Source organism: Lacerta agilis, chromosome 3, assembly GCF_009819535.1.
Source record: "Lacerta agilis isolate rLacAgi1 chromosome 3, rLacAgi1.pri, whole genome shotgun sequence".
Taxonomy (NCBI): domain Eukaryota; kingdom Metazoa; phylum Chordata; class Lepidosauria; order Squamata; family Lacertidae; genus Lacerta; species Lacerta agilis.
In genome coordinates, this window is record NC_046314.1 from 90,682,957 (window position 1) to 90,698,130 (window position 15,174).

General features: G+C 40.5%; 1 protein-coding gene across 7 annotated transcripts in view; it reads left to right on the forward strand.

Moving 5' to 3' along the window:
• The first annotated feature begins 443 nt into the window (after positions 1-443).
• EPRS1 (glutamyl-prolyl-tRNA synthetase 1) overlaps positions 444-15,174 on the forward strand; it is a 37,807-nt gene continuing 23,076 nt past the window's right edge. For 2 of the 7 annotated variants that reach the window (XM_033144756.1, XM_033144754.1), the window contains exons 1-13: positions 445-720; positions 2,998-3,082; positions 4,440-4,539; positions 5,110-5,266; positions 6,030-6,175; positions 7,186-7,280; positions 8,128-8,254; positions 9,119-9,311; positions 10,041-10,212; positions 11,796-12,029; positions 13,289-13,373; positions 14,027-14,086; positions 14,379-14,399. In XM_033144756.1, the coding sequence (XP_033000647.1) occupies positions 678-720; positions 2,998-3,082; positions 4,440-4,539; positions 5,110-5,266; positions 6,030-6,175; positions 7,186-7,280; positions 8,128-8,254; positions 9,119-9,311; positions 10,041-10,212; positions 11,796-12,029; positions 13,289-13,373; positions 14,027-14,086; positions 14,379-14,399 (1,518 nt within the window). In that variant the 5' untranslated portion in view covers positions 445-677. Of the gene's footprint in view, positions 721-2,997; positions 3,083-4,439; positions 4,540-5,109; positions 5,267-6,029; positions 6,176-7,185; positions 7,281-8,127; positions 8,255-9,118; positions 9,312-10,040; positions 10,213-11,795; positions 12,030-13,288; positions 13,374-14,026; positions 14,087-14,378; positions 14,400-15,174 lie in introns of all 7 variants that reach the window. The other 5 variants (XM_033144752.1, XM_033144757.1, XM_033144753.1 and 2 more) reach the window with 5 other exon arrangements.

The following is a 15,174-nucleotide window of genomic DNA, read 5'->3' on the forward strand; positions in this document are numbered from 1 at the left end:
AGGAGGATAATGGGAAAGCGAGGAGTATCTGCTATGAACCCTTACTATTGGTTAGAATTGCAACCTAAAATACGTAAAATAACAATAGTTATAGCACATCAGTAGCAAGGACGCAGCATTGCCCATGCCCCAGCTTCTTTACAGAAGACCATGGTTTGAAATGAAGGTCGCAGACTTTGCCCTTTCAGACACCAGCTTCTGAAGAGGCTGCCAATATATCCCAGCTGCATCGGGGCTACTTGACAGCCCCCAAACCCGGCGGTTGCCGCCACGTGTGCCCTCGACAAGGCAACTGTACACGGCTGCGTGACGAGTGGCCACACGCGCTTCCAAACCCGCGTCTGCCACATAACGCGTGAAGAGCCTGCGGCCGCCCCTCGACCTTTTTTAAAGGGAGGAGCCGCGGCTGACAAGGCGAGAAGGGATTCACGGCTAGGAGAAAAGCGCTCCGAGAGTTACGGGGTTGTGGGCGGGGAAGAGCCTCTCGGCCTCCTCCGGGGAGGAAGACGCGCAGGCGTCAGGCCTTGTGACCAGCCGTGAGCCGAAGCAGGAGGCGGCGCTGCTGCCTCTACTCGAGAGGCGTGAGCAGAGCCGGGAAAGGGGAGGGCCGCGTCTTCAGCCTCGCTGCGAGTCGCCGCGTTCCTGCCCGGCCCTTTCTGCCTGCCGCCGCCGCCGGAATGGCGCTGAGCTTGACGGTGAACCCCTCGGACGTTCCTCTCGGTAAGTACGTCCCTCTTTTCCTACACGGGATTTGGACACGGGAGGAGGCCAGCGGGCAGCCCCTCCGGTGGGGATGGTGGAGCGGGGCTTGTGGCTGCCATGTTGCGTCAGGCAGCGGCGGCGGACCGGTGTCGGCGTCGTCGTCTCGCCTGTCCAGTCCATTCATCCTCCTGCTCGCCCGCCTGGCAGCGGGGACGTTTCCAAAGCCAAGGGCAGAGCGAGACGCGCCTCGCCGCATTCCCCCCACCCGGGCCGAGGGAGAGAGGGGTCGAGGCGGGCGAAAGGGGACGGAGGGCAAAGGGGGGGTGGATGGGTGGGGGGGAGAAAGGGCTTGAGATACTGGGAAGAGGCCGGCAAGGGCAGGCAGATGTGAAACTGGGAGTTCGAGAGCCAAATGCCCAATCCGGAGTAATAACCATGCATGTGGAGGCAGAGCATACCCATAATCCACCTGCCAAAACTGAATTTGTATTGAATGTCAGCTGCATTATATTAAATGGGAGTCTCCCTTCAACCACACATAAGCAGGCAAAGGGAGAAAGGGGGTGGGCCGAGATCGACTGAAAGGGGCTGACACGTGGCGCCGAGCTCGACAGCTGAGCTGGAGGATCTTCTAATCTGGAGTATATATAGGCCACAAGCATCGGAACCTGGCCTGCCTGGGACTCCGGATTAGTGATTCCTTCATGCCCTTCACAGCCACCCTGTTCAATAATAATCGGGGTAATCGAGAATAATGCATGGCCACTTTTAGTGGCACCGGACTTAACGATCGGAAAAGGCACCTCACTCCTTCACTGTACAGTATACGATGTGTAGATGCCATCAAGCAGAACCAAACCCAGGGAGTTGGTCCACGTAGTGCAAGAGAGAGAGAGAAAAGTAAATTCTGAGCATCTCTCTCTCTCTGAAAATCTATAAATGCAATTTCGTTAGTGAATTGGCACTGCTTTTAGACATAGTGGGGCGTAGCTCAGGAGGATTTTATGCTCAGTCATGGGATTTCTGTATTGTAATTATAGCTTCTCATCCTGCCTCCTGAAATAACTCCAGTGTAGTCTTAAATAATGTGCACTTGCCTACAATAACACTCCTTAATAATACTGCAAGTTAAGCATATTAAATATTGTACCATATATATTGTTCTACTTAATAATGTATAAGTAAAGTTAAAACATTAATATTTAACCTTGACCTGAAATAATATGAATGCTGAGTTGGACTGAGTTAGGCTGCAAGTCTTTGAGTCTAATGTAGAAAAACACTGAGTATTTTAACAGTGTGGTCCTATGCAAGTTTCTTCAGACATTCCTCTTAATTTTACAGGACTTGCACCAAATAATTTTGCCTAAGACTATTTAGAATTTGAACTTTAATCTAATGCACACTTACTTGGTATATTAAAGCTAGTGGTACTTATAGAAGTGTCAAAGCTGCACAATAACAAAATGATAAACGTAACTTAAGTGAACTTGAGGATCTTTTGTTTAGATTCACTAAGACTGTAACCAGGACTTACTGCCGAATAGACATGCATTGGATTTTTATGTTTTTTTTTTTAAATTAAGACAAATCTTGTAAATAAGCCACAAACAGTTACTAGCCTGAAATACTTGTTTTACTGTCTTGCTGTGGGCTGGTAGAGAAGTGACAGAGTGCATTGCTTCCTGCAGCAACCCTCTGCATTTCTAGCTGATTGTGAAGGAGGGGCTTCCCTCTGGCTGCTTGCTTGGGAGGAGCAATAGGAAACTTCATCCCTCTTCCACCAGCCTACTCACCTGCAAGCAGTTCATGTCACCTATAGCTGCCAGGGGAGTGCTTAAAATCCAAGTATCCAAAAATTTTAGATTTGACCCTAACAGCAGTCCTTGGAAGTTTAGAACTATTAGTGTGTATTCCAGAGAAATGGAATAACTGCTTTAGGTTTAGGATTAACCTGCTCCCATTGAAATCAGCAGGTCTTAAAGGTAAAGATTTGTTTGGATTGTGCATTTAGTATAGTGTTGTGGTGCAGCACTTTGAATTTTGAGATAGTGCTGGTAAGTGAATTTACAGCCATTCCCTACTGAGGTCATTACTGTAAACTAGTCAAGGCTTCCCCCCTTCTTTTCAACCCTAACTGCTGCCAGGAAAAATAGCCAACAGGAATAAACTAATTTCTTTCCTAAGTGTATCGGTCTTCAAGTGATGAGGGAAGTGTTAAATTTAATCTCAACCCCTTCAAAAAATATGACTATGAAATATTTCCTCTTTTAATCAACAAATACGGTATTTTAGGAGCCTTGCTTACTGCAGAACATGTGAAGGATCATGTTAAAATTTCAGTTGAAGAAGGCAAAGAGAACATCCTACGGGTATCTGAGTAAGTGCCTTGTATCTTTGCCATTAGTGCTTTTAAAAATCAATTTATATATTTATGCTGTTAAGTGGAGGGCAGAAGAAAGGGTAATATAATTTAATGGTTGCTTGTGGGATGAATATTTAGCCATCTCACTTCTTTGCTCCTGTTTAACCTTGATCTTCTGTATTATAAAGCCATTATATGTGTTGGTATATATTTATATATTGCTCTTTTTATTGCTACTTTTTATGTAAAAAACACTTTCTTACACTTTTGGCGAGCTTCTTCAGTTCTTGGTTGAACTGAGTTTAGAGTGGTATTACTAATAAAATTAATTTAGGAATTAATTTGTAATTATTTTGTTTTTGCTATCTTTTATTGAGCTTAGAATCCATTTTTTATCTGTTTTAGCACCCGACAACTAAAATAGTAGTATTCTTACTGTAAACTAATTGATTTAAATCAGTTGTGCAATTTGTATTTCACTTCCCGTCTTCTCCCCTCCCCCCAATAATATTGCATTGTAAATGGTTACCTCAATTTAGTTTGGTAAACATATTGGCTGTTTCACCACTCTTTGTCCCTTCTTCATATTCAAAATAAAGGGGTTGACACTGGTTCACTCATTTCTATGAGCTACCGTGTTTCTCCTAAAATAAGACACCGTCTTATATTTTTTTCCCCTCAACAAAACACAGTATGGCTTATTTTCAGGGGATGTCTTATTTTAACCGCATCGCATCAGTACGCTGCATAGCCACGCCTCTCCAGGCTGTTTTAATGGGAGGTGCCGCATCACTATGGCTTATTTTCGGGGTATGGCTTATTTTCGGGAAACGGCTTATATTTCGCAAATGCATAGAAATCCTGCTATGGCTTATTTTATGGCCATGTCTTATTTTAGGAGAAACAGGGTAGTTGTGAATAAGGTAGATGCAGGGGCACCTCCCCAATCAAGAAGCATGGACTAGAGATGAGCAGCATCTGCCTCTCTTCATTCCAAGTAGAAAAATGCTAGTTTTTAAGTTCAGAATAATAAAAATGAAGATTGCCCTGAGCATATATATCCTGATTATTATTTTTAAAAAACCACACATTTTCATGTTGCCACCTTTCTTGCTTGTTAATTGAACATCATGAAACTTCCTATGGTATTTCTCCTCAAGTAACAAGAATTAGAGTAGCGCAGCAAATTATAAAGGTCTGAAAAGGGACAGACACTTACCGGTAATTGATTTTCTTTATTATTTTGGTAGAACACCCATTAGTTCATTTAAAAGTAACTTGCTATTCTGCTTTTATGATCCATCCTAATGCAATTGTGTTTCAGTCTGGAGAAGCTCATGCATATTTCTTTCCTTCCCTCCCTTTTAAATAGTCAAGTTACATTTACAGATGTGAATTCCATAGCTCGCTATCTGGCTAGAATTGCTACATCTGCTGGATTATATGGATCTAATTTGCTGGAACACACTGAGGTATGAATCAATTGCTTATTATTTGAGATTGCCTATTTGATTATTCCCTCCGCTATTTGATTAATAGCGGTGCCTTGACTCCTCCCTGGAACAGGATATCGGCAACATGTTACTCCATCGTTGAAAGAATTTCACTGGCTGTTAATTACCTACTAGGAAAAGCTCAATGTGCTGGTTTTAGTTGGAGGCATAGTACCTCTGGTGGGGGACTGGTCGTGCTTCTTCTGGGGTAGTTTCTCCACCCTTGGTCTCTACCCTGCACTCCGTTCTCCCATGTGGCTCCTAGAAGCTGTCAGGATGTGACAGCAGCCACACCCCAGGAATGGCTTCAACTGGCTGGCTAAACCAGATGAGAGTAGCCAATGGATCTCAAACCTTCATCTCCTGCATGCGAAGATAGGCTCCAGCAGACTGAGTGGCTGAGACCACTAGTTGGTTTTCAGTAGATCTATGCTGAGTAAAACAGGTTAATGGCACCCAGTGTATGCTTTTTGTTGTTGGCTATAAGCAACACTCTTATATAACTTGTTACATGATATTTAAGAAAAACAACTCCCTTCTTTTCCAAAGGTTGACCATTGGATGGAGTTCAGCACCACAAAGTTGTCTTCTTCCACCAGTTTTGCTTCAGCAATTCAAGAGCTCAATAACTGCCTTTCTCTGAGAACTTATTTGGTTGGGAACTCTTTGAGTCTTGCAGATTTCAGTGTCTGGGCAACACTAAAAGGTAAATAATATAGAAAATGTGTTAAAATTGCAGTACCTTGATAACTACTCATTTATGTATTACATTCACCAAAGTGTTAATATCTTTTGAAATTAAAATCCAAAGAATTCTCTTCTTATTTTTACATACTAGTAAATTTAGTGAGACCAGCCGTTTTTCTTCTTTTTGCTGTGGGAGGTGTTCTGTAATTTTATTGTTTTAATGTAATGGCTGTTTTAAATAGATTGTTTTCATTAATAGCTGCTCTGGAAGCACTTTTAGGATTGAAGAGTTAGATATAAATATCAGATTAAATAACATATAATGTTTTGCATAAATTAAATTCTGCAGCATAATAGGTTGCATACCTCATTTTTGTTATATGAATTAAAGTAACTCTCTTCATGGAAGGACACTTTCAGCTCATGGCTACAACCCATGAAATCTACAGATCTGTTACATTATTGTTTAAACATCTTTTCCAACTGTGTTTTTACCATTTTCGCCAGTGAATTATTTTGTAATGTGCATATCACTTTTTTCCAAAATTGCATATGTTTGAGGAGACCTGTACACCTGAACAGCTCAGTGAATGCCTCTATTCTGTGCCCTTCCTAAAATTAAAGCGTATAATTTGATTTTTTTCTAGTGGTGTGTTCTTGTAGCTGAGCTTCTAATACTGATTTGTCCTGGTGTTTGGTGTGAATCATGTCAGTAAGAAATCTTGCCAAACTGTCTTGCTTCCTAATCTTTAATAAAACATAGCTTCCCTCCCCCCCAATAGGCAGCAATGCAGGCCAAGAGCTGTTACTTCATGGTAAAGCTCCAGTTCATGTAAAACGCTGGTACAACTTTCTTGAAACACAGCATGTTTTCCAGTCAGTAGGTTCCAGGTGGACTCTGGGAGCTGCTATTCCAAAGACTAAAATGGTAAGCTTTTTGCTGATTTGGCATTTCTGGCTCATATTCTACCAGAGTTCTGCCATCTAACTAAGGGTGGATGTAAATGATTTTATCTGCAAAGTGCTGAGCAGAAAAGGTCACAATGGGCTGCTGCACATCTGAGACGCAAAAGATCTGAATCAGCAGTGTTGTTAGCTCAGTTTTCAAAAGAAGAATGGGTGGAAATTAAAAGCTTGCTCATTACTTTGGGACTTTTCGGTTGGTCCTTATAAAAGGTATCGCACCAGTGTTGCTTTTAGATTTTTTCCCTAGTAGACCAGCACAGCTAACAGCAGTTTTTGTCTTTCTATGCAATGTAGCCTATATTCGATGTAGTGCTCAAAGTACAATAAAAAGCAAGTTAAAGAAACAAGCATATTCAGTTTAGAATTGAACTGTTAAGATGCAAGCTTTAACTGATATAGTGGTGCCACTCTAACAAGCTTGTCATGTTTCAGCTTGGGGATTTGCTCACAGTAGCAATCAGTGGGAAAGGACAGGGACACTTATCTGACCTCCTGTCACTGAATTCACTGTGCTTGCCGGGATGGGTAGGGAGGTCAGCATGGTGCAAACTCATCAGCAGGAGCTCTGGATCGACTCCTTTGCTGCATTTGCACTGCGCCAACCTTTCTGCTGCCTCACCCCTCTCCCTCCTGCGCAGTGTTGCAAGCGCAGGTCAGATAAACACCACCACTTCTCCCTGGTGACCACTGCTGTCTGTTCAGTAACAGAAAGATAATACTGGAAAGTCCCCATTCTAGATGCTGGGGGGGGGGAGAGCTGCCAGGGGAATGAGGTAGCAGAAAAATCCTCTTCTGCCATCCTTCTTTTCTCTGGATCCAGACCATTGAACTTGTGCTGCTGTTAATAAAGCCCATTTCAGATAATTATTTAGTCGCAGTTGTTACTGCTAACTTCGTTTTCATAATAAAAGTCTGTGTGTTTCTGTGCTCAGTTTGTGATTTAATAATTTCATTCATTGTTTTAATTTTAAGGCAGCAGATAAGAAGCAAGATGTTGGGAAATTCGTTGAACTCCCTGGAGCAGAGATGGGAAAAGTCATTGTTAGATTTCCTCCTGAGGCAAGTGGGTAAGTTGACAATTGTAAGTTGGTATGTGTTAGGACTTTTAAACCCACACTCTTTTCGCAGTGTGAAAGATAAGAGAATGGATTTTCTCTTGTAATTTTCATAAGGAAATGAGAATTTTAAAACTATGTTACTTTTAAATTGCTTTTGTATGAAACTGCTTATCTTTAAATGCCCTTCTCATGTAACTGAAAAATGTATGTGCCAAACATGAAGGAAAATAAAGTTAGATTCTCCATCTCATTCTGTCCTGAGGAGGGGGGACCCTCAATGTTCTGCAAGATTGCTGTTAGCTCACATTTCCCTTAATTAGAAAATGTAAAGATTCACAATATTTGTGTCTTATCTGTGAAAATTTTAGCTTACATAGGCCTGTATCCAAAGAACTGTTAATGGAGCTCCACTTAGGCAGTAGGACTTTCCTTTTCCTGCTTCCTTCCTACTGGAGTCTCTTGCACTTTTTTGAGCTTTTTTTGTGGTGATGATCAGGCTATATAATGGTTTTTGCCAACTCAGTTATTGAGTATTGTGGTAGGCTTTTGTCTTGAAAGTGATATGAAGTGTACTTTTAAAAAGTGAGTGGTGATGTTTGCAGGTACAGTTCCTAAGCCATTGACTTCAAGCATTAACTTTGGCTCAGTTAAGTCCAAAAACAATTGGATTCTGTTCTCAAGAGGCTATAAAGTTATGACTGAAAGAAAAAGTTTTAAGGTTTTTTATGTTAAACAAAACATACTTGCAGTGACAATTAAAGGAGGGAAATACTAATATCTTGCCTCTTCCTTTGGTGTGCTCTATCTTTCACTTGTATCCAACATTTTTTCCTAATTGATATTATTTTCTGTCTAGATACTTGCATATTGGTCATGCAAAAGCTGCTCTGTTGAATCAGCACTACCAGGTCAACTTCAAGGGTAAACTGATCATGAGGTTTGATGATACAAATCCAGAAAAAGAAAAAGAAGATTTTGAAAAGGTATCTTTTCATAATGATATCTCATTATGGGTCTCTGCTTGTTTGATTTCTGTACAGTTCTGTTTGTTAACTGTGGAGTGGGTGGGAACACCTCACATAACACAAAGAATATCATTCACACAGGTGCTTTAATAATAGCCTGGGGCTGAGCGAAGCCTTTTCCACCCAAACATTGTCCTTGCTTTTCAGCAGACGGTTAGCTGTTTGGCCTCACCCATGTGCTTCTAGGCTTTCGGAAGTTACTTGGGGTGATGTGGGATGAAACAACGGAGAAGAAGAGCTCGTTGCACTGGAATAAAATATGAACAGAGCTGGAGAAGAACTCTTCCTTATGGATTTATTTGATTTACAGTGCTAACTATGAAAAAAACATTAGTACAGAGCCTGATTCATTGTGAAGCTATGCTTCTAAAAATGTTTTTTAAAAGACCACATTGATAGCAAATGACCTCTCATTGACTCTCTCACCACAATATATATGCGCTAAAAGTGCTAAAAGGCCAAGTGGCCTTGCACTGAGGGTCTTGTTCTTCACTTTGATGGCTGTGGTTCCCACCTAAGATGACCTGTTCAGAAGGAAACAGTGGCTAATGGTATCAGAAGGTACCAAGAGGTTGAGATTGCCAGTGAGATCTAGGATATCCTCATGCACAATACAGAAATGCAAAAATTGTTCTCTGGATAAATAAAGCATTTAGAAAAAACTAAATTGACACAATAAGATTCTAAAGTTCTTTTGTAGAGCTCTTTACAACCCCCAAAGACCTACTGGATCAGGTGAAAAAGGCAAGATCTGTCAGTGAGAGGACTTAATACTAGGATTTTTTAGTATCAAGTTAATCCTTTCAACATTTATATCTTCAGGTTATCTTGGAAGATGTTGCAATGCTGCACATCAAACCAGACCAATTCACATACACTTCGGATCATTTTGAAACAATAATGAAATATGCTGAGAAGCTCATTCATGAAGGGAAGGCTTATGTGGATGACACGCCAGCAGAACAAATGAAAATGGAACGAGAGCAAAGAACAGAGTCCAAGCACAGAAATAACTGTAAGATGCTTTGTCTGGCTTCCATCTCTATTTGCTCTGTTAATTAGTTGCTTAGTTGTTACTATTGTTGTTGTTATCATCATCATTTATTAAATTTGAATACCACCCTTCATCCAAAGATCACAGGATGGTTCACAACATAAAAATACAAAACGAGAACCCAAAATATATAACGATAACAAATCAATAACTCCCTTCCTACCAACACATTTAGAAGGACATAGAATGCTAATCAGCCCAAGGCCTGGTTGAAGAGGAACATTTCTGTCTGGGGCATAAAGATATTTAAATGAAGGCACCGGGTGAGTCTCCCTCGGGAGAGCATCCACAAATGAGGAGCCTCTGCAGAAAAAGCCCATTGTATTGCCACCCTCTGGACTTCTTATGGAGGAGGCACACAAAAATGGGGCTCAGATGATGCTCTAGTTAATTTTTTGCATATCTAGTTAAAAGGTTATCATGTTGTAGATCTGGGAAAGACCTCTGCCTGAGATCCTGGAGAGATGCTGCCAGTCAAAAGAGACAATAGTAGCTAAATAAATCAATGGAATTTCAGATGAGAAAATGTTAAACCCTTTAGTTAAAGTCATTGCCAAAATACCTGCTAGGCTAGAGTTGCTGTCAGTCTTAGCTCCATTCTTGTTGGAGGCGTCTCACTTTTGGTAAATAATAGTTCATAGTATCAGAGCTGGGTTATTAAATCTGAACTAAATCTTTGCTGTTTTATAGCTGTTGAGAAGAACTTCAAAATGTGGGAGGAAATGAAAAAGGGAACGGAATATGGGCAGACCTGCTGTCTACGAGCAAAAATCGACATGAGTAGTAACAATGGATGTATGAGGGACCCAACTCTTTATCGTTGCAAAAACCAGCCACATCCACGAACAGGAAATAAGTACAAGTATGTATTGGGAAATGGGAATTGCAATTCACTTAGTGATAGGGCCACTTACAGTGAGATTAGTAGTGGGTCTCAGGGTACTGTGCTCTCAGTTGCAGAATGAGAGACTCTCCCAGTCCTTCTTTCAGTGCACAGGGAAGGAAACAAACCAGATGCTGGTTTGTCATTACCTGCAAACCAGCACTCATGGTTTGTTTCTCTATTAACAAACCACAAGAGCTGTTTCACATGTCATGCCAAGCCAGCTTTTGGTTTGTTTCCTCCTCAGCATGCTGAAGGAAAGACCAGGGGAGGAGTAACTCATGAATTTTTGAAGTGTTGCCCAGCAATTGTACATTCTTGCTAAACCATTCTTAAAATTTAGCTATGGTTTCTCATTAAATGTGGATGGGGCCATTGAATTGTTGTCTTTATCTTTGGACCTTTATCAGATTAAGTTGAGTTTTGCTTTGCCTGATGAAATCACAACAATGTTATGGAAAACCTCCTCTTTTCACAGCTGCTTCTGGCCTTGCCAGCATAGCTTTGTCTGATTAAAACCCTGGGCAGAGATAACATTTTGAGGGGATTCCATCCTAATACTACTGTGGACTGGGGATGCACTTTCCAGGGAGAATTAGAGAGCGGTTTCTTAACCCTTCCTTCCTCTTTTTAATCTTCTCCCTCCCAAATCTGAAATGGGAAAAAAATAGACTGTGTGTGGTTTGCTGGGATTGGAAGCCATGGAAGATGTTAAGTATTCTTCCTTGCAGGTGGACCCCTGCTCCCCCCACATTCTTATTATCTCAGTAAAAAGGGATTTGCTGATAATAACGGGGTTCTACCCTTTTAATATTTTGCTCCAAAGAAGCTTGCTTTATGAACTAACATTGAACAGTTACAGCTGGGCTTAGTCCTCTGCTATCAGTGAGCTCAAAAGAAAAACCTTCCTACTTTCTCTTTCACTTTTTCATTCTGGAAAAGCAGTTCCTGGAACTAGCTCATTTCCTGTAATTACTGTGGAACTAACTCACTCAGTAGTTCCTGGAATTAGCTCACTTACTATAACTACTGTGTTAGTGCTGTAATGTTAAAGTTTTGCTTCTGTTATATATTTAACAGAAGCAAAACCTTAATATTACAGCACAAGCACAGTACTTATAGTGAGTACAGTCGTACCTTGGTTCTCGAACGGAATCCATTCCTGAAGTCTGTTTGACTTCTGAAAATGTTCGAAAACCAAGGTGCGGCTTCTGATTGGCTGTAGGAGCTTCCTGCACTCAATCGGAAGCCGCGTCGAACATTCGGCTTCCAAAAAACGTTCGCAAACTGGAACACATCCAGGTTTGAGGTGTTCGGGAGCCAAAACGTTCGAGTCACAAGGTGTTTGAGAACAAAGGTACAACTGTACAGTATAGTGTTTGAGCTTGGTTTGAAGGTGGTAGAAATTTCTTTCTTCCTCTTTCATTAACAGTAGCCATCACAACAGGCTAAATCTTTCTGTTGCTTTAGAGATCGCTTATTAAATTTATTAATAGTGTGTGCAGTGCTCAACACTTTCAATGTGCACATGAAGCTTACTTGCATTTTTTCTTATGTTTCAGTATTTATCCCACGTATGATTTTGCCTGTCCCATAGTTGACAGTATTGAAGGTGTCACTCATGCATTGAGAACAACAGAATATCATGACAGAGATGAGCAGTTCTACTGGATTATTGAAGCCTTGGAAATAAGAAAACCATATATCTGGGAGTACAGCCGCTTAAACCTCAACAACACTGTATTGTCTAAAAGGAAGCTCACTTGGTTTGTCAACGAAGGGCTAGTGGATGGCTGGTATGTTAAAGGAGTTAAACTTGGTAGGAATTGTGCAGGTGTTTATACATGTGCACATTTGTTTTGCAATGTAATCAGTGTATAGATAATTTTTCATAAGCAGTATCTTACACTAAAAATAAGTTGGTGTGGCTTTATTTTTTTTAATTTACAAAAATTACTCCAAAGAATGAAGAAATTAACAGGTTTACAACTTGCTAGATATTGTGTTAGTCAGTATATTTTAAATACCCTTGCTCAGTCTTTTTATCCAACAACTTTTCTTAACTGTCGATGTTAGACTTTCAAACTCAGATAATCATTGTTCAGAATTATTGGCTTATATAATAAGAATAAGAATAAATTTATTATTTATACCCCGCCCATCTGTCTGGGTTTCCCCAGACACTCTGGGTGGCTTCCAACAAAATAGTCCGTCAAACATTAAAAGCGTCCCTAAACAGGGCTGCCTTCAGGTGTCTTCTAAAAGTCTGGTAGTTGTTTCTCTTTGACATCTTGTGGGAAGCTGTTCCACAGGGCGGGTGCCACTACTGAGAAGGCCCTCTGCCTGGTTCCCTGTAACTTGGTTTCTTGCAGCGAGGGAACTGCCAGAAGGTCATTGGTGCTGGACCTCAGTGTCCAGGCAGAACGATGGGGGTGGAGTTTTGTACTCATTTTTGTGATGAGCAATGTTCGAATGTGTAGGTTCAAAGTAGGGAAAGTATGTGGGTCTCCCCACACTCTTCTTTTAATGTAATCTTTCTTTTTCAACTGTGGTTTGAAACTTGGGGAACAAAATGTGGCAGAAATCTACCTAATAGTAACAAAAACCATGCAGAAGGAATGGTGGATTAATTTGCTTTTCCATGGCCACCTGCACAATTATTAGTACAGTACTACATTAACCAGGTTAACTAGATGGAGTTTTTCTTCACGTCTTTTGTATACCCCCAAAATATTGGAAGGATGCTCATTCCTCTCAAGTGTCATTGTTGACAACTTTTTGCCACATATAAATTAAACAAAATGAGCAGAAATCTCCAAAAATAAGAGAGTTAAAGTCTCAGAAAGTTTGGTATGAATGGTAATAACATGCCTTGGGTAACTATGTAATTATATAAGAAATCAATGGCACAATGCATGCATTGCTTATGTTTGTTGAAAAATTACTGTTACTTTCTGATACAGTGTTTTAGATATGCATTGTATCATTTTCAGTTTTCAATTGAAATTGTCACAGTTTTGCATTGTTAAATTAAGCAGAAATTCCTCTCTATTAGGGATGACCCAAGATTCCCAACTGTGCGTGGTGTCCTAAGAAGAGGCATGACAGTTGAAGGACTGAAACAGTTTATTGCTGCACAGGTAGGTGGTTGCATTTCTACTCTCCCTTCAGCTGGAGTGTCTTTGTAGATCTAGTCATTTTATAGACGATTCCTTCTTTCAAGAACATCAGGAAAGTCTTCCTCTTGTGACTTGGATTGTTCAGTTGTCCAATCCACGGGTAGCCTTTTACATGTTATTGGGCTAGAGCTCCCATAGTACTACCAACCTTACTGTGAAACATGGACCACTCATTCTCTGAGATACTCTACCAGGGACCATAGGATTATGATTTAAAGAAGTTGATACAGCATATTAACATTTGGAAAATAAGAACAATACATCAAATGACTATAGCATGTTCAATATCTAACTGGACAATTGATCCATCTTTAATTTACCCTCGGACTTATACCTGAAACTTTTAAGAAAGCATAGTGTGTTAAAGAGGATCGTCTGTATTTTGCAACAAAAAATGATTAATTATTGATGGATTTCTCTCGCCCTCACCCCCAGCAAGACACTTATTTCTAGTCCTGAGGAAGGATGTTTATTTTTGTAAAGAAGTAATGTTGTGGAAGAGAATGGTTAAAGTAAATAAGATGTACTGGTAATTCAAAATGCAACAACAAATACACCATCAAGATTTATGGCCTTTCTTTCTCCTACCCCCCTCTTCCCATTATATTTTACAGGGCTCCTCTCGATCAGTTGTAAACATGGAGTGGGATAAAATTTGGTCATTTAACAAAAAGGTACATGCTTCTCCATTTTGATCTGATGACACTTGCTCTCTTGTGCTGGTCGTGAACCCAGCATTCTTTGGAATGCTCTTCAAAGACTAGCGAATGCAGTATGTTGCATCACCTTGCTCCTCATCTTCAGGAAAATGGAATGTCCCCTCTTGCTAACCAGGGCTAACACTAATCTTGCTGACATTTGCCAGTCTGATACTGAATTGTTGTTCTTGAATTGTGTGGGAGATAATGATATTTTGCTAATGTAAACTCTGATGAAAATTCTGCATTTCATTTTTCTGCTTTCAAGCTGCGAGCTATCTGTAAGAAGGTATTACTTAACGCTTTTTCTGCCTTAGCATATAGCTTACAGTATTGTAAGCATACATAGCGTAAGCCATCACTGTGCAACTTCTCATAGCACAACCACGTTTGCTTACATAACAAGAGCTGTGTATTTCCATCTTAAAATGCATTATTCCTGTTCTAAAGGGGAAATAATGATCTGAGTCTGAATTTCTCAACGGAGAAGAAAGTGTCGCTTTTAATTTACAATGCTGGACATACTGCCTTTCTGTAGTGTACTGAAGGCGTTAACATTTTCTCTCTCAGCAAGTAAAGCTCTTCTGATGTGTCTTAATTTAGCATCAAATAAGGAATACTGCATCTTGACATGGTTAGTTGCTTCTTTGGCAGCAGGTGCTTGGACACTATAATAAGGCGAACTGTTTGTGTCTGTCTGCACAACTCTGTGGCTGTTCTTATTCTTTTAACTTGAGTCTGGATTTTTGCTTGTTTTCAAGGAGGCTTGCCCCAGAACTAAGTATTTGCTTGCCTGGCATGTGTCTTGTATTCTCCTAAAGCCCTTTCCATTTGTTCTCTTTATTTTATATGAGGGATTATCAATTGGTTCTTTTTGTTGCTGCATAGATGGACACTAGTGCGTCAAACAAATTTATAAACACCAACGGCCTTAAATTTAAGTTGTTGTTCACTTCTTGGCACTGTATGCTGCCTTATGCATTCACCCTGGGGCAAGAGTGAAAGCGAAGGCATTGAATTGGTTTGTAGGACCAAGTATTCAGCTACTGAGAAAGCAAAAATAA